Source organism: Sebastes umbrosus, chromosome 6, assembly GCF_015220745.1.
Source record: "Sebastes umbrosus isolate fSebUmb1 chromosome 6, fSebUmb1.pri, whole genome shotgun sequence".
NCBI classification, from domain to species: Eukaryota; Metazoa; Chordata; class Actinopteri; order Perciformes; family Sebastidae; genus Sebastes; species Sebastes umbrosus.
In genome coordinates this window covers 4706140-4725492 of record NC_051274.1, presented here as the reverse complement: position 1 = coordinate 4725492, position 19353 = coordinate 4706140, and the positions used below count along the sequence as shown (strand labels likewise).

The 19353-nt window shown below is 41.3% G+C and overlaps 1 protein-coding gene across 3 annotated transcripts in view; it reads left to right on the top strand.

Moving 5' to 3' along the window:
* chchd6a (coiled-coil-helix-coiled-coil-helix domain containing 6a) overlaps window positions 1–19353 on the top strand; it is a 101081-nt gene that overhangs the window by 1938 nt on the left and 79790 nt on the right. For all 3 annotated transcript variants that reach the window (XR_005207252.1, XM_037772614.1, XM_037772615.1), the window contains exons 2-4: window positions 1211–1304; window positions 2402–2528; window positions 3748–3892. Coding sequence is in view for 2 of the 3 variants with exons in the window: in XM_037772614.1 (XP_037628542.1) it covers window positions 1211–1304; window positions 2402–2528; window positions 3748–3892 (366 nt within the window). In the remaining variant the exon portion in view is untranslated. The remainder of the gene's footprint in view (window positions 1–1210; window positions 1305–2401; window positions 2529–3747; window positions 3893–19353) is intronic.

Sequence of the window (19353 nt, the reverse complement as noted above, 5' to 3'; positions counted from 1 at the left end):
CCTAGTTTGACTGTTTGATCGGAGTTCCCGAGTGATTGACATCTGCCTCCGTTGAATGAACAGCCAATAGGAATGCACTCTCTCTGAAATGACTTGCGATTGGCCAAAATCAGAACACTTGAATTAGAGAGATTAGATTAGGAAAATAATAATAGATTTTCTGAAGCCTGAAAACAGAGCCATGAGGAGGTGCAGAAGTCTAGTTTTCACTCAGAACACTTTAATTACAATATGCTGAAAGGTTATTATGGAATTTCTTCCCAATGATGCCAAAAACCTTCTGCAGGTTGAAGCAGTGCTTTTCAGCTTGGTGTTATTTTTAATTATGTACTGCTTTCAAAATGAAAGATTAAAGCCACATGCATGCACACACAAAACAAAATGCTCGAATGCCTGTAGTGTGACAGCAGCCATAGCAAATTCCTACTTTCTGAAAATACAGTATGGGAACTTTTTGGATTTTGGAAGTAATCTCCAAATTTCCCGTAGGATTTGAAGGCACCTTCAGACCTAGCTATACTCAAATTGAAGCTAGTGAAGTTTAACAGCCACTGGAACATAAAAGATAAACCTAAAGTTAAGATGTTATAGGCTAGTCCTGGTGCTGTTCTTCCATGCATCTTAATGATTGTGAAAATGTTTGAAAAACACAAAAACGACGAGCCTGACAGATTATCTGATTTACCAGCCCGGCCTGCACATTCAAATCTTGTGAGTCATAGAAAGAGTGAGTCAGGGGCGGCTGCTGCCTACTGTGGTTTTTTTAATGTAACTATGTTTAACCATTTCCCTGGACACACACACACACACACACACACACACACACACACACACACACACACGCAGACATAAAGTAGAGCTACAGTGACCCACTGTTTTCTGGCACATTTTGAAGGTTTGTGTGTTTTGCCTTTGACCAAAGTTCCTCTGTCCTTTCCGAAGCATTCAGAAAAGATGAAAGGCTGATTTTGGTTTGAATAAAGACAACACCACTTAATTTGCATGATATGCTTTATTCCAGTAAACCATTGTTAAGTTTGTAGAAACTTGCAGAAAGGCTTCTCATTGTTAAATAGAAAACAAAGCGAAGAAGAAAGATAACCTTAGGGCAACCATAGGTGCTCAATTCTGTGTTGATACTGTCTGTGAACTTAGCCCACCCATCTTTGCATTTTTTTTTTTTTTAAATGTGCTCTTTATCCCTCCCTAGCTGTCAGAAGATGTTCTCCAGAGGATGAAAGGAGTAGCCAATATTGCTCCAGAACGCACATCCTCATCAACCTCAAGCCCTCCGAAAGACACAGGTATCATGCACCCTACAGTGTTTCCCTCACAACAAGTTTTGCTGAAAAAACGTAGAAACACCAAACATTGCTGGCTGACCTGGTTAATGGGCTGTTTGCATATTGTCAAGAGCACAAGATACTGTATGTGCGCCCATCGTGTGTGCTGGAAAGGAAATGAAAAATTGTCCTAGTAGTTAAACTTGTAGCCTTATACTGTAATTCCACATTTAGATATGAAAGGGGATCTCCATGTATATAAAGGTTAGTTTACTAGTCATGAAGTGTACTGCCTACTTCTGTCTTCTGTGGCTCTGAAGGAGCTTTTGGTGCCTTCAAATGAAACTCGTGAGCTTGTGTTAACAACATGGGAAGTCCCGATATGCTTGGCGTTCAAGTGGTTAAGTCGTGAGAACATCGCTGCTAAGCAACGGCAATATTAACGTTACTGTCGGCATCTAGAAGCCACATGTTCTAACAATTTAGCAAGCGGGTAACATAATGCAGGAAATGCAAAGGCATAATGACAAAGGTAAAAGAGGAGGCATTTGGGAATATAAACATTTTCCTCAGACACATTATAAAATTACCAAGGAAAAAAATACACGACTAAAATTACAATATATTAACTTTTTATGCACCGAAAAATTAACTTCCATGGCCTCCACCATTTCTGACGTCTAACGTCAACAAACACGTCACAACTCGTGAACTCGGAGCTTTCAGAAACTTTCCACTTACGAAGTTGTGAATACCACAAGAGGCTGGCGTTCATATGGACTCTTCTCGTGAACACGGTAAACACGACCCCTATTTGAAGGCACCATTTGTCAAGTCTGATAAAACAAGCCTGACGATGTCATTAGGATTGTCTCAGCTTGGAGACTACAAATATCTAACAGAAAGCCTGCATCACTAGTCCTTGAATATAATTTGACTCCCCACTTATTTTTCTCAGAAAAATGAACGCATCAGATTAAATAATCGGGTATCATTTAATTAAACCATATAGGGCTTGTTTTAATAGTAATGCTGTAGGTCACCAAGCTGCCACAGTTTATAATAATCTGTTTTCTACAAGAGTTTCTCACTCTGACATCCACTCTGTCTTTGTCCAGGTGCTCCTCGCAGCCCCAGCTCCAGCTCCAGCTCTCGACCCCAGCAGAGCCCACAGCACCGGGCACCACCTAGTACCCAGTCCAGCACCAGCAAACCAGCCTCCTACGCTAAGGACGAGCAGAGAAGGTAGGTTAAAGAACATCTGGGTTTGTAATATAGATGTGTTTGAAAAACATTCAGGCTGATTTATGCCTGGGGATGATAAAAATAACGTAAAATACTGATGTACAAAAATAGCTACGTCGGGTCATATGTGTTGCTCAGAATTAATTTAGATTATAGTGACTAACCGTGCCTTTTTTTGCTCTAAAATCATTACAAGCGACTAGGACTGTACTGAATATAATTTTTTTACATTCAAAGCTTCTATTGAGGTTTTCAAATGAAGCCTGTTGTAAAGTGGGCAATGGTAAATTATAAGGCTATCATGATGCGTTCAAATGCTATCTTGTAAATTGTAGTTTTTGGTGAGAAACTTGAATAAATCCAGTTGTTTGAAGGAGATGTTTTCACAGCAATATAAACTAGATAGAGAGTGAATTATGACTTGTTTAACCTCATAACACTAACTCTAAGTAGCTTATAGTATATAATTAGAACTACTGATGCCGAGATTTGTTTTAATCAAAGCAAATATTTAAATAATCAATCATTTGAATTTTGTGTTTTTATGTAAATAACCACTATAGATGACTATAACAAAGTAAAAGGCTAACATTTAAAAATTGTTTACGGTTGGAGTGTAGCACAATATGGAAGTGAAAGCAGCGCTGTTTTTTTAAATGGGAAATTGCAATAAAAATATTTTATCCCTAAAATCTAGGAATAATCGTGATAAATAATTGTGATTTCAATATTGATCAAAATAATCGTACTTATCATTTTGACCATAATCATGCAGCCCTAGTATCTTGGTTGTGTTTACCTTTCTCGAAAACAACTTATAGGATCAAAAACATTTTATTGCAGTCCTCAACACAAAATATCTTAATATAATTGAAAATGTAGAATACTGATCAAATTGATTGAAAACCAATTCAAGCCGTTTTTAAATTTCCTGTTTTCTCAATCACTCCAAGTATATGTCTAATAGAGGAGAATTAATATTGTCTTTTAAGGACACAACTTAAATACTCCATGTATTTGACTGGTCTGGTCTGATGAAAGCAGGTATATGCTGCCCCCTTGTGGAATATATGGTTAAAGTACTGTAGTTGACTGTAATCAAAGGATTTGGAAAAGCAGAAACTGATGACTTTATGCAACATATGGAAGCATGGTAATGTTTGTGTGTGTTTATGTGTGTGTGTGTGTGTGTGTGTGTGTGTGTGTGTGTGTGTTTCAGGTATGAACGGCAGCAGACAATACTGAAGGAGGAATTGGCCAAAGTGGCACAAAGAGAGAAGGAGGCAGCAAGGGAGGAGATGACAAAAGCCATGACCCGGGAAAGACAACACAAACGCCAGGAAACAGAGAACGCCAAAAAACTGGTACACACACACACACACACACACACACACACGCACACACACAGAAGTCTCATGCCCCTCTAACATGGATCTTGTGACTTCACTTTGCCTTAGGTCAAACTCAGCTCTGTATGACTTTTTTTTTAACCCTGTTTTTTCTTCCATGTTTGTACGATATGAAGTTGATGAATAAATAGAGCATAGTTTTGATCAACAATTGCACTGCTATGGTAAAAGCAGAGAAGCTAGCAATGCTTTCCAAGGATAATCATCTTTTTCCAGCATTATATTAACACAGTCACTTTCAAATGCAGGAGCCGGTCAGCATAAGTAACTAGTAGTGATGGTAATATTTAACGGGACTAGTCGTTTGAATAATTGTTATGATATTCAACATCAAAACACTAACCATTAACTGTACCAGTGGGACCAGGGGTCGGCAACCTTTTTCATATGAAGTGCCATTTTGTGCCATCGGTGTCTGAATCAGTATTTAGATTAGATAGATCTTGATGGGCAGGTTAGCAGCCTCAGTGTATGAATGTGTGTGTGAATGGGTGAATGCTGACACGCGCTTTGAGTGGTTGGAAGGCTAGAAAGGGGCTATATAAATGCAAGTCCATTTACCATTTACCATTTCAACATGTGTGTTAAGTTAAATTAGCTCAAACAGATCTGTAATTTTATTCCGTCCATATAGGCAATGTGCATAGCAATAAAAAAATATATAAAAAATGCCATCCTTATGAAATCATCCACATCTGAGTTGAAACCCTACCAACCTTCCACCAATATTGTTCTTCAGCAATATACTTAAATGGATAGTTGGGGTGTTTTGAAGTGGGGTTGTATGAAGTACTTATCCATAGTAGGTGTATTACTTACAGTAGATGATGGTCGGCACGCCTCCAGCATCGAGAAACAGACAGGAGTACCGGCACCGGAGCAAAGCAATACAGTGCTGTGGACGGGGGGGGGCAGCAAAACATATTTTAGCGACCTAAAAAAAGTATATCTGTTTATGTGTACGCTATATTTAGGAATATCTCTCCGACGGCGAACTGATTGGACGTGAAACGTATCTATATTGTTTTTGTCATCTGAGCCTGCTGGCTTTGAAAAGGTCCAGATACACCAAACTGACATCAAAGAACTAGCGGCAATGAAGGCCGACTGTTGTGTCGCCTCACATCGCAGCCAACGGCCAACTACTGCTTACGTTCTGCACCTGCGTGAGATGAAATAACTCTCCCTACCAGCAGGTGGCAGTAGTCTGTATTAAAAGAGAAACCGGACTACTTAGGACGGCGGATATACAAGCCGTTGTTATGATACGTACATTAAACAAAGCGGCGTTTGCCTACCATTTCAACACAACTCTCGCTCACCACTTGGCTTCATTCCAGATGGCCATGTGGTTGTGAAAATATCTGTGTATTGGAACGATCAGATGACATGAAGATGAAAAATGAGAAGAGCCTTCTGTGTGCCCTCTTGACTTTACTCGTTGGCTTGTTTTCCTCACTTCCTTTTCTCTTCTTGTGCACTGATTTGCTTAAATTGAACAGCCAATCAGAGTGATTTCTCTCAACGACGGCCTCGATTTAAAATGCTGAATCAGCCAAAAAGCCTCCAACAAGGGCAGACTAGAGCAGACGGTGCGGAAAAGACTGCAAAAACGAGTGCGACAGACACTCATCGGCAAAATTGTCCGACAGCCGACGGTGTCAGCGCCTTTAATCAGCAGTCACTTCTGACTGAACACTTTAGATTTACATGCTGTGAGTTCAGTGATGAAGCTTTCTTAAAAGCAGATTCATTTGAGGGTTTCTCAGTAGCAGGAGATAAGTTTGTATTGAGTTGAGTCATGGTTCAGTCCGGTGAGGTTTTTTTCCTGGTTTAAGCACATGTTGGTGCATTTCACACTGACACAAATTGGGCCTCGGGCTTGCATTTGTAATTTCCAAGGTGATACTCCCTCTGCCTCCTCCTCCTTTCACCTATTACATCCCTGTACTCTTTTCTATCTCCCCCTCTCTTTACCATTTTCTCCCTCCTCTCTCTTTCTGTCTTCCCTCCCACCCCCCCACCCTCTATCTCTCTCTGTCTTTCTCTCTTTTCTATCCCAGCCCATTACTCTCTCCTTCCTGCCCTGGAGACAGTATTATCAGTGCAGTGCAAGCGGTAAATTGCACCCTGAGAGTTTCCTGGAGCTGGAGATAGGAGTGGTGCGGGGTTGGAGGTATAGTCGTGGAAAGGGGAGAGCTTGTTTTACACACCAGCCGGCGCCTGTTTCACGTGACTCTGACTCCCCCCTCCCCTCTTCTCGCACCTGCCTTTCCCCTCGCTTTGAGACATGCAGTAGTGCCCGTCTTATCTCCACTCCAACACACTCCCAACGCTAATAGGAAGCCGCTGGAGGGACGTTGTGAACAGAATGACCGGTCGAGCAGGACCGGACCTCCTGATGCTGAGGGCTCCTTGTAATTACTATTTCTTGTGCTATGAATATATATATATATATATATATACGCACATACACATCAAGTGTGGGAGGATTTGCTCACATTCTTCACTCAAATAAGATTTTTTTTTCCCATCATCCACAGCACTTTATCCTATTTAACCCCCTGCAAGTAAAACAGCTGCTTTTCTTAACTGATAATGTGTTGTTTTACAGCTCAGTGACACTAATGCATGGTTCAGACTACATTCTTGACGGTTACGATGACCACTATGTCAGATTAGGTGATTGAGGCCCTGTCTACATGTATACGGATATTTCTTAAAATGGATATTTTCCCCTCCTTAAAAAATAAGATACAAAAGAATCTCTCCACACCGCCTTGGTTTTCACAAAATATCTCTGCTCAAACGCAAATATAATCAGATGCATATTTACATGTCACCACAAGTGAGATCACAAGTTATGGGTCAAGGAATTTTGTTACCACTCTTCTCACTTCCTTTCCTTCAGCTTTTTACAGTCAGTTGGATAACAGTTGTTGTTCGTGGGGGGGCTGATTCCTGGTCAAACTGCATGACTCATCACTCTGCCGTCATCAACTATCTCTTTCCATGCATAAATGGCAAAAGGGAGATCCTTCAGGTTTCTGTCCATAGCTCTTCTGAGTGCTCCAAACCTCTCCTTCAATAGCCCAAATGCACATTCAATCATCAATCATGTAAATATTAGGTAGTAATTAGTCTGAGCAGTGCTAACAAACGTAAAAAAGCTGGTAGTCCGCTATCTTTGTTATTGTATCTGGCGCATGCTCATTACCCAAAGCAACAATGGGCATGAGCGAAATAAGGAGAGGACGTCATCGCTTCCCAAATGCTTCGTTTTACACGTCCACACAGATACAAAGTAACCGGAGTTTTTAAAAATGTGCACCTTAGAAGGCGTTTTCAAAACGAGAGGCCAAAACGTTGAGGAAAATATGTGTGCGTTTTTAAAAAATATCTGAATACGTGTAGCCGGGGTCTAAGAATCAAAAATTCTTGTTGTGACTTGGCCGAGTGACATGACAGACTACACGTCGTCATCGCTGGTCGTCTTTCATGACGTGCATGAAGTCATCAGGAAGGAAGCTTGATGCTAACGGCAGTAGCCGACTCACCGGGTTACTGAAGTGCCTCTGCTATTTCACGCCAGCTTTATCTCTGTCGTGGTACTCCTTCATGGAAACATCAAAAAGGCTGGGATGTTGTTGCCGTAGCTTCACAAACCTTTCCTCCATTTCACAATTCTACCTCACAGCGTCATCGTTTCTCTTTCGCTTCGCCATTGTTGTTACAGTTGCGAGTGCTTTCGCAGCAGATTACTCTGTGCTCGGCCGGTCACAGTCACGGCCGTGATGGAATACGTCTTGGAAGGCCAAAAAAAATCAAACATGCTTTCTAGACTTTCTGTTGGGACATTATGAGGCGTCTCAAACGCGTCGTCCTTTGCCGTCTATTATGACACACTACACGTGATAAAACGATTGATTGTTGCACACAGCGCTAATTATCATTCCCGATCCGAGTCGACACCCTATGACGGCCAGCCCTGGCTAAAAAATACACCCTCTGGGCTCAGCAGGAGTAGGAGAAGTGTTTAGGTATACATTTCTACGTCGTTTTGACCTTAACGGACAGTATGTGTTACCCCTTACTGTTGTTGAGTTAGTCGCCTAAAGGACCAGTGTGTAACAATTAGGGGGATCTATTGGCAGAAATGGAATATATCATTAATAAGTATGTTTTCTTCAGTGTATAATCACCTGATAATAAGAATAGTGTTTTCATTACCTTAGAATGAGCCGTTTATATCTACATAGGGAGTGGTTCCTCTCTACGGAGTCCGCCATGTTGCGCCGCCATGTTTTTACAGTAGCCCAGAACGGACAAACCATACTCTGTTAACATTTCCTGTGTGGGCCGTCATCAATAACGTTACTCGTTCCCGCCGCCTCTCTCTCTCTCTCTCTCTCTCTCTCTCTCTCTCTCTCTCTCTCTCTCTCTCTCTCCCTCGCTTCACCACTCACTTCCCACGTACACACACACTCTACACACTGGCTCGGCTCCAAATGGCTCTAGAGAGGGACATTTGCGTTTTCACGTCGTCCACCGTAGCTCCCCAACTCACTTGGCACACGGGAGATGCTTCAGTTGGTTGTAATCTCCTCACTTCAACGCTAGATACCGCCAGATCCTACACACTGGACATTTAGCACAGTACCTTGCAGATAAAGGTCCATGAAATGTACCTGCCAGTGTGGCTGGTGGTATCTCAACAAAGTTAGTGGGCTGCCATGGTCAGAACCAACCTACATTTGGCTGGTGGTCCATGTTAATTTCACACCCTGTGAGGGGAAAAGTTGAATGCGATGACAGTGGTGCAATATTGCCTGGAGAAAAAGGATGAGAAAAACTGAACACGTGAAAAGATGAGAAGTGAGAGGCGACAGCTGATTAAGCATTTACTAAGTAATTGGGAACGAGAAGGATGTGAGGATGAAAAAGAAGTGACTGAACATTTTGTGAAGGGGGCTAGGATGAAGAATGAAGAGGAGCCAGGGAATGAATGGGAATGAAAGAGAAGATGACACGCATTTTCTGTAGAATTGAGCTGAAGAGGAGCGAATGAACCGGAGGGTGAAAAAGAAGTCTTCACAAGTGATTTAACATTTCCTGGAGGATCATGAGGAGGTGGAAGAGCCGAGCAACAGTGGAAGGATGAGAAGGAAGGAGTGACGGAGGGAAATATGCTTTAAAAGAAGGCCATGAGAGGGCTGAACATTGTGCACCATTAAGAGAACTTGGTGGTGAAAAGGAGCAAGGGAATGAAAGAAAGGAAAGGAGGAGGAGAGAGAAATGATGGCAGATACCCCAGCATTCACCTTGAAATAAGAACAAAAGGATGAGAAGGAGAGTGAGCAACAGATGATGTTTGACAGACGAGTCGACATTTCCTGTGGATTTACTGTAAGGCAAACAGGTGATGCCGAGTTCACACTACACGACTTTAGCCCTGATTTTCCACTCCCCAACAGTTTTTGGAGCTCCCTGACAAAAGCCCCAGATCAGACGCAAATCGCGTTGGCTCGCCGCTCGCACATCAGCGCTCGAACCTCGTGTGTGAACTGTTCAAAGACGCAAGCCGAGAGGCTCACCAACGCTCACCGATGCCTCCCAGACACACATTCCAGATATCTAGCATGCTAAATATCTGGACCCGTCGGGGACTCCGGCCACGAGCTACAGCCAATGAGAGCGTGCGACACGGGTTGAGGGGAAACCTGGGGGAGGAGGACAAAAGGCAGTCCGGAGGAGGCCTGTAAAAATAGGAACTTGCTGTATGTGTTGCATTTGCAACACGGAGCAAAGTTGTTGTTTCACCTTGAGGAATATATGGTAAAAAAAGACACGAGGAAACCGGAGGAAACAAGCTATTTTGTAAACCAGTGATTCTCAAAGTGGGGTCCGTGGCACTCTGTCAGGGGGTCTGTGAAATATTCTGCTGAAAATTATAAAATTGTACTGTATCATTAAAATGAGCAGATCTACATATGGGGTTCTTTTGCACCAATAAAACAAGCATGTTGTGCCCATTACTCCCACCCACGTTAGCTTTGGACCAGTAGAAACTCTGATTATGGTTGTGACACACAGCAAGAAGTTCATTATTTTGAAGTTCAAGCACTGAAAGTCTGCTTTAGACTGGTACGTATTAATATCTGGATTTATTAGGACGATGTCAGTCTTGCTACTTGCTATTTTCTGAAAGCTTTTCAGATCAATTACTTGGAAGTATAAATGCTGTCAAGTTGAGTCCAAATGCTGAATTTGAATAAAATCACCCTGTTTAAAGGTATATAAGTGGTATTAACATTCAATAACATTGCAAATTTCCCAAACTGCGAGACCGATAAAGTGTTTTTTCATCTTATCTTAACATGATTCAAATTGAAATGTGTTTCTGTTTATCACTATGAAACTGGTCTGAAGTATTTAGGTTGAAAAGTTTTAGAATACAAGTACTTCCAATGGCATCTAAGAGTATAAATGGTAGTAAGCATTATGCTTAAACGGTGTTATGATTATGAGGGGGTTCTTGGAAAATGTTCTCCCCCCTGTAAAAGTTTGAGAACCCCTGTTGTAAACTCATGTGCCAACAACAACATCAGCAATGTGTCTCCCGTATGGTATCACGTCATTTACCGTGTATTTCTCATGTGTGTTTTCTTGGCAAAACGTAGTTTGGAGACCTCATCAGGGATTCCTCCTGGTGAGAGATCTTGTAGTGTGTGAAATCTTGTCTCAACTCAGTCATGTAGTGGGAAAACCTCAACGACTTGAGGCTGCAGTGGGTAGAAAATGGAGCAAATATGATTAAAAAAAGTTATTTTTATAAAACTGTCACTATATCCTGACAGTAGAGCATGAAACAGGGAATGTGAAAAAGAAATCATGTGCCTCTGTGTCCTCCGGTGCTCCTTATGGCATTTGCAAAAATTCACAGACCGGAAGAAAAAAAACATTCAGAGCTGATCTGGAGTCTGCCGTCCAGATGCCGTCTATGGGAGCCGCGAGTCAATCACTCGCTAACTCCTACCAAACGGTCAAATCAGGCAGCTCAGAAACATCTTGTAGTGTACTGTTTAGCTGTAAAATTAGAACGTTTGTGACCCGGCAGCCATGTTGAGATCTCTTGAGGAAATTCCAAGCACCGCCCACCAGCCGGAGCACAGCCAATAGGAATGCTTTCTCTCTGAAATGAGCTGTGATTGGTCAAAGTTTTCCGTCACCGGAAAGAGATTTTTTTAAAGCCTGAAAACAGAGCCACGAGGAGGTGCAGAAGTCTAGTTTTCTCTCAGAGCACTTGAATTACAATATGCTGAAAGGTTATTATGGACTTTTTGCCCAATGATGCCAAAAAACTTGTTGCCTACTGAAGCTTTAAAGACTCCCGATTACAAGACGGAAAGTCGTGTAGTGTGAACAGTACTGTGATCTGACGACTTTGAAAGTTGTGTTGTCTGAACTTAGTTTAAAGAGACGAGAGGAACTCAGAAGTAACCATTTCATTTAGAGTTACTGCAGGAAAAAAGGGGTGAGGATGTGAAAGAAAGAGGGTGCAACAGGTGAGGATTACCTGCAGAATTCCGATAAAGAGGAGGTGCAGGAGAGGAGGAGAGTTTACTGTATAAATGTGCTGTAAAGAATGACCGTATGGTGAGGAGGTGACGGGAACAAGTTCGAGGTTTAGCCTTGAGTGTGGAACCAAGATGTGAGGAGAGAGGAGAGAAGGTGCTACAGGTGACTAAGTGCTTCCTGTCCTGTGTGGGTGGAAGCAGCGCTGAGTCACAAGTCAGAGAGAGCCAGACAATGATGCGCAGCATCTACTATTTAGCTGTGTCCTTCTTTTCTCCGCCTTTCACTCCCTCACTCATTTCCTCCTGTCTTTTGTCCTCCTCTCAGTCAAGTGCCTGATCCCGCCATTCCGCTCTCTCGTTCTTCATCTCCCAGCCAAGGCCCTCACCCGCCGTGTCGCGCTCCGTGAATAGTCTTTGTTAATAGCAAATCTTCCGCAGATTAATTTCAGAATGAGAGAGGGGAACGGGAGAATGGAAAGAAAGGGAGCAAGTCGAACTAAAGGGCTAAAAGGGATTTTCTCTTTTTATAATGTGTTAATGGCCTTTTGGTGCCTGTTGAAAGCAAAAAAAGGTTATAAGCCACATTAGCATACGGTAAATTTCTCTCTCTCTCCTTCTGTTCTTGCAGAACAATTAGGAAGCCTATTTTATTAGCTGCCCTTTAACTTCCTCTGATGGAGCTTCAGCTAATGCAAAATGCCAACCACGCTTTTCTCATTCTTTGAAAACGCCTGTAAAGCTCAGGTGAATCCGGTGCATCTTGTGAGGACATAATGCGACAGGGAGAAATGTAAGCTGGCTGAAGTTACTATGTGCACATAATAACATTTTTCAAATTATTTTAATAGTATAAGTTTTTTCGGAAGATTAATGAACCTATTGTTGTCGTCCTTCACCCAACATCCAACTACTGTCCAGTAAAAATCTTTAGGGCCTCACAGATCACTAAAGAGGCAGTCAACCAATGTTACGAATCAAGTGAAATCTGCAATAACTGATTCTTTCAACAAATTCTCACTCCCAACTAGTCAAATGCCGCCTGGCCAGTGCCCCTCGGCATCGGAGAGCGACGCACGGGGTACCCCTCCTGCATTACTTTTTAATTGGACGAGGGTCGACGTGTCAATATACGCTCCTTACATGCATAGTGTCCTTTCAAAATAAACTTCCGTTTTCACAGGAAGTTTGGTTTAGGCAACAAAACCACTTAGTTAGGGTTAGGAAACGGTCGTGGTTGACGTTAACTTCACTGACTAGCGACTCACGTGACTCACGGGGCTGACTATACGAATGAGTCACGTGACTAGAGACTGAATGAATTGACAAAATAAGTCAATGTTATATTTTTAGTTTCACACGGGACACAAACACTGGTCTCCTAGTTGAAAGTCTTCTGTTTGTTTGACCCATCCACCACCCTTCTCGCCCACCCTAAGCCGACTCGCATGCTATTAATAGTACGTGACCAAACGGCGGTATTAGACGAGTATTAGAACCCATTTTCATTCACATATCTGGAGGTCAAAGGTCAAGGGACCCCTTTGAAAATAACCATGACGGTTTTCTCCAAAACTTAGCACAAATTTGGAGTGTTATTTAGGCTTCTTCGCAACAGGTTAGTATGACATGAGTGGTACCAATGGATTCCTTAGGTTTTTTTAGTTTCATATGACACCAGTATCTTCACTCTGGCTTCAAAATTGAGCCCACTACGACCTAAAAATTCCATGTTGCGTTAAAGAAATTAATGGCGTTAAAACGAATTTGCGTTAATGCGTTATTATCGCATTAACTTTGACAGCCCTACATTTGATACATAATTATGATGAAAATTTTGATCATAGTCGCTTCAAGTTTACTTGTCGTGTAGTGTAGTAATCAGCCTGTGAAAACAATTGTATGATGGCGTCTGTAGCTCTGGAGGAGCTTTACAATTTTTTTCATGGACATTGGGACAAATTAGTAGGAAGCTGAGTTAGGATTTTCAATGTTAACTGTAAAACAGTTAATTTGTCCTGTATGTGTAGGGCAGATTGATAGAAAAGCTCTCTCTCTGACAGCTATCCCCTCAGAGGTTAAACTTTTGGAGGTGAAATTGTCAAGGGGTGAATTTGAACTCTACATTCCTCCACAAATGATGCACATTTTGACAGGTTTACAAGCTCTCAGGTACTGAAATTGGACTTGTCGTGTCAACCACAGTGGGATTATAATGTGAGAGGTGATACAATAATTGCTTTCTGTATAAAGCTAAAGACAAAAGGTGAAGTGTTGATTTGCAAGGACAAAAGTTCACATCAGTTTCAGTACAATATGACTTTATATGTCCATTTTTACTCCGTGGCAGATGTGTTGAAAATGCAGGATTAACCAGTTCCTCCAAGTGACACTAGATGGCAACAAAAGCCTATTCTATGTTTCAATGATTTTACAGAAATGTGGAAGCATCTCTCTCTGCCGCTTTTTTATTTTCTCTCTTATTCTGTCTGTTGCTTTGTCTCTGTGCCCATCAGGCTCTATATTGAGTTAAATTTCAAGTGTGAAATGCTCTTATTGGAAAGCCAGTCACAAATGTTATTGCACAGGTTCCCCATGTTAATCTAATCTACCTAATCTCTCCTCGTACAATGACCTTTCGTCTCTCCAATTATTTTCATTACTCCATAATTGGCTGTAGAGTGGCAAAGTGACAGGGAACGTTTTATTGTAATATTCAAATTACTTTTTTTCCTCAAGGAAGTTATCGCATGCCAAGAGCTGCTACCGTTCTTTGTCTCACCTGCTTTTATAGGGAGTGTAAGAATATCAGTCAGTATTGTTCCGAGGCAAGTAATTGGCTGTATTCAAATTTGTAACAATTAACTTACTTTTGTGTTTGCTATTATATATTTGCTGGTTTAATAACACTCTTTCTGTTACTCATAAAAAGTCAAAAGAAAAAAGACATAAGTAGTTGATAACCTGTAATGTTAGCCTTTCTCTTGTCTGATATTTCAAACAGCACTGTTTCATTCATTTGGCTGTAGAGGCCACCACAGCTGGAAAGTTGTCCCCCAAAAGGCCACACAAATGAAATAGATGAAACTTTATCATTCTCTCGTGTTGCTCAGCCCACTGTAAAACTTGTTAGTCAGAATTGCAGTTCCAACATACGTACGGTGAAAGATTTACGCTTTGTCTACACAGGGGGCGTAACCCGAGCAGCAGGTTAGCAGAGCAGCAGCAGCAGCAGCTTCAGTGCTCAGTCTGTGTCTATACACAGGATGCGTTTGGTGAACAGTATTGAGGGTGGGTCGCTTGCCTGAAGCTGCGTGTGTAAAATGGAAGAAATTGAGCATGAAGCGTACAAATATGCTTCTTGTATTTCACAAACTACTGTCTGTTTATCAATAAAATACATATATATTCCAATGATTTTTTAAGAAGTACTCCGGTGATTTAATACTGTATTTCCATAAAGTTGGGGAACTCACAAGGGAGACTTAAAAAAAAAGGTTAAAATCGAAGAAGTAGAGGCAGAGATATCACAACTTTAAGTTCCTAGTGTGGTCAAACTCTAAAAACACTGCATCCTACATTTCCCATAATCCAACTCAATAATATCTTCCATTGGACCCTCCCTCATCTTTCAAACTCCATAACCCCCCGGTTTGTACTGCAGCAGGGGTGGGAATCATACTCAAGTCACGCGACGATCTTATTGCGATTTTAAACATTTTGCGACATGCTGAGTTTTGCTTTAAGATATACTGCAATATATTGCGATTTATGACCTTTTTTTCAACTTTCAATTAGACATTTTGTCAACATCTGTTTTATCCAATAAGAAAGTTTTCACTCTCTGCATCTCAGAGTTTTCATTCACATATCTTGAGGTCAAAGGTCAAGGGACCCCTTTTGAAAATGGTTATGCCGGTTTTTCATCGCCAAAATTTAGCGTAACTTTGAAGCGTTATTTAGCGTTCTTCCCGACAAGCCAACGTGACAACACCAATCGTTTCCTTAGGTTTTTCTAGTTTTATATTATACCTGTATTTCCACTCTAGCTTTGAGAATGAGCCCGCTACAACCTCTCAATGACAAAATAGCATCGTATTGTTAAGAGGTTAATAGTTTTTATAATAAAAGGTCAATACTTGACATCCATGTATCGATACAATATTGCCACACAAAATATCGTGATACTATGCTGTAACAATGTTATACCCCACTCCTATAATGGATTTTTTTTTGTTAAAATGTTGTTCTTAAGCCCAAGCCAAGATAACCCTAATGACAACACTATAACATAATCAGAGTTATTTCATTATTTCATTTTATTATTATTATTTATTATATCTTGGTTTAATAATGAGTTGTAGCTGTGGAGATGTGGTTTTGGTTTAATACAACTTCTGTGGGGTTGAAGAGGTTAAGGATGTATATTCAATAAAAGGTACAGCATTAGTTGTATTAAGTAATAAATTGTACTTCTTCACATAACCTAATAATATCATTGTTAAAAAGGCGTTGTTGGAGTTTTTTTGTATGTACATATCTACTGTATTGATGTAATTGAAGTGCTACATATCAAAAGCACTAGCACAGAATGCCCATCACATCTCAGGAGTACTCCCCTTAACAATACCACCACTACTCTACAGCGGAGACCATAGGGTCAACTGTTATGCTAAATTCCCAGTGTTTCATCCCCAGATTGTATTCTGAGGCAGCAGCACCACTCCAGAGCAACGCGGCGCTGGGATCCCTCTTGTCTGTCTTATCTGTTTGTCGAGCAGCACTGCTGGAATGAGCCAGATGTTGGCTCTGATTGGACAAACCTGCCTCACTTGTTTATAGCTAAACCCATGTAATCAGCTGGAGATTCTCCGCTGATGAAGCGACAGTGTTGTCTCTCTCTCACACACTCAGGAAACTCATTCAGACTTTGGTTACGGGTGTGAGAGAAACAGCTGTGTTCATGCGCAGACTTACACGCACACATAGGAAGAGAAGCAGATGGGGACATGCTTCATTATAGTGGTACATATGAGCCGGTGAAAAGCTTGATGTTTTCTCATGTACCCCTCTGACTGCTTATTTAGTCAGACATATGGCAACACACGGTTATTATGCCGCTTAGATGAGTGAAAAACAGGTTAAATGAGTTACTTTGCTTTGCTCGGGTTTTGTCTTGAATTTCAATGGATTTACATACTTCAAGCAATTTAAAGTTTCATACTGTATGAATACAAAACACACACATGCTTTAATTTTTATGGATAGTAGGATTGTCAATGGATTAGAATATTTAATCGTGATGAATCGCATAATTGTCCATAGTTAAACAGGATTAATCACAAATTTATCACATTTTTTATCTATTCAAAATGTACTTTGAAGGTAGATTTGTGAAGTATTTAATACTCTTATCAATATGGGAGTGGGCAAATATGCTGCTTTATGCAAATGTATGTATATATTTATTATTGAAAATCAATTCTCAACACAAAACAATAACAAATATTGTCCAGAAACGCTCACAGGTACTGCATTTAGCATAAAAAATATGCTCAAATCATAACATGGCAAACTGCAGCCCAACAGGCAACAGCAGCTGTCAATGTGTCAGTGTGCTGACTTCACTATGACTTGCCCCAAACTGCATGTGATTATCATAAAGTGGGCATGTCTGTAAAGGGGAGACTCGTGGGTACCCATAGAACCCATTTACATTCACATATCTTGAGGTCAGAGGTCAAGGGACCCCTTTGAAAATGGCCATGCCAGTTTTTCCTCACCAAAATGTAGCATACATTCGGAGTGTTATTTATCCTCCTTCGCGACAAGCTAGCATGACATGGTTGGTACTAATGGATTCCTTAGGTTTTTCTAGTTTCATATGATGCCAGTATCTTCACTCTGGCTTTAAAACTGAGCCCGCTACAACCTGAGAAACGCATGTTGTCGTTAATGCGTTAAAGAAATTAGCGGCGTTAAAACAAATTTACGTGAACGCGTCATCGCGTTGACTTTGACAGCCCTAATTCATTCACGTAGACCTGTGCTCAGATATATGAACTCATACACAGTTAATAACAGAGAGCTTGTCCTAGTGTTTGGGAGGAAAAAACAAGTAACAAGTAAAGAGTAAGAAAAATAAATGGGAAGTAGGTAAGAGTGAAGGGGGAAAGAGAAGATGTAATGAAATCGAGGGGTGAAAAGGAAAGGAAGACCAGAGAAGAGTCAGAAGCAGGAGAAGGTTGAGAAAATGTGGGTGCGGAGGAGATGGGGAGATGGCAGGAGTGGCACTGAAGGAAATAGAGGGAGAGAGGTGAGTGAAGGAGTTAGTGAGGTACAGATAAGCCCTGCAGTTGTATCAGTAATTGTAATCTGCAGGAACTGACATGCTTCTGCATGTAAAGCTATTAGGTTGACTGTGTGCTCAAAAGCCTGCTTCCCCCACTGCACAGACAAATAGTCAGGTAAGATGAGCCGAGTGAGCGGACACACAAACGGGAAGTCCAGTAAATCTTGGTTTAAAAAAAAAAAAGAAAAAGAAAAACGGGACAGACTGAGAAAAGAATGGACTTTCGAGTAGATTGCTTTTATCTACATGTATTAGCAATGATGTATTGGCCCTGTTGTTGTTGTAGTCTCTGGCACATTTACAGTTGACAAAAAGTCACATTTTCACATTAGAGGTGAGTATACTGTAGCTCACTGAAGCAATTAAAGGGATAGTTTGGGTGTTTTGAAGTGGGGTTGTATGAGGTACTTATCCATAGTTGGTGTATTACTTACAGTAGATGACGGTCGGCACCCCCCCAGCTTGGAGAAACAGACAGGAGTGCCGACACCAGAGCAAAGCAATATAGTGCTGTGGACGGCAGAAAAACGCATTTTAGCCACCTAAAGGAAAGGCTCATATAAAAAATCTATATCAGTTTATGTGTATGCTATGTTTAGAATATTCACCGCTTTATCTCGCCGTCAGACAGACCTTTCCTTCTCCTTTCAAACCTGGAACTAAACTGAAAGTGAAACTTATCTATACCTTAAGATAAGTGCTCTAAGCCAGCCGGAGCATTCTCACTCCCAACTCGTCAAATACCGCCGCTCGGTCAGTGCCCCTCGGCATTGGAGACTGACGCACGGGGTACCCCTCTTGCGTTACTTTTGGACGGACCAGGGACGGTCTGTCAATATATACTCGTTACATGCATAGTGTCCTTTCAAAAATAAACTTCTGTTTTCACATGAAGTTTGGTTTAGGCAACACAACAGCTTAGTTAGGGTTAGGAAACGGTCGTGGTTGACGTTAGCTGACGATATTAACGCCTCACGTGACTGGCGATACCGATGCGTCACGTGACTAAAGACTGACGTGACAAAATAAGTCAACGTTACTTTAAGTTTCACAAGGGACACAAACGCCGGTCTCCTGGTTGAAAATCTTGTTTGCTTGACCCATGTTTGACCCAGGCTCAGATGACAGAAACAGTATTGACACGTCTCACTTTCAGTTCAGTTCGCCATCAGAAAATATTCTATATATAGCGTACACTTAAATGGATATCAATTTTTTTATGCCGCTAAAATCAGTTTTTCTGCCATTCACAACTCTGTATTGCTTTGCTCCGGTACTGGTGCTCCTGTCTGATTCTCGATGCTGGGGCCGTCATCTACTGTTGGTAATACACCTACTATCGATAAGTACCTCGTACAACCCCACTTCAAAACACTCAAACTATACTGTGTCATCCTGCTAGATATAGTTTTTAAACTATAATTATATAATGCAGCTTGGTAAATTGAATGGTGTCACAATGTTCCCCACTAGACTGGGATGCACATTTT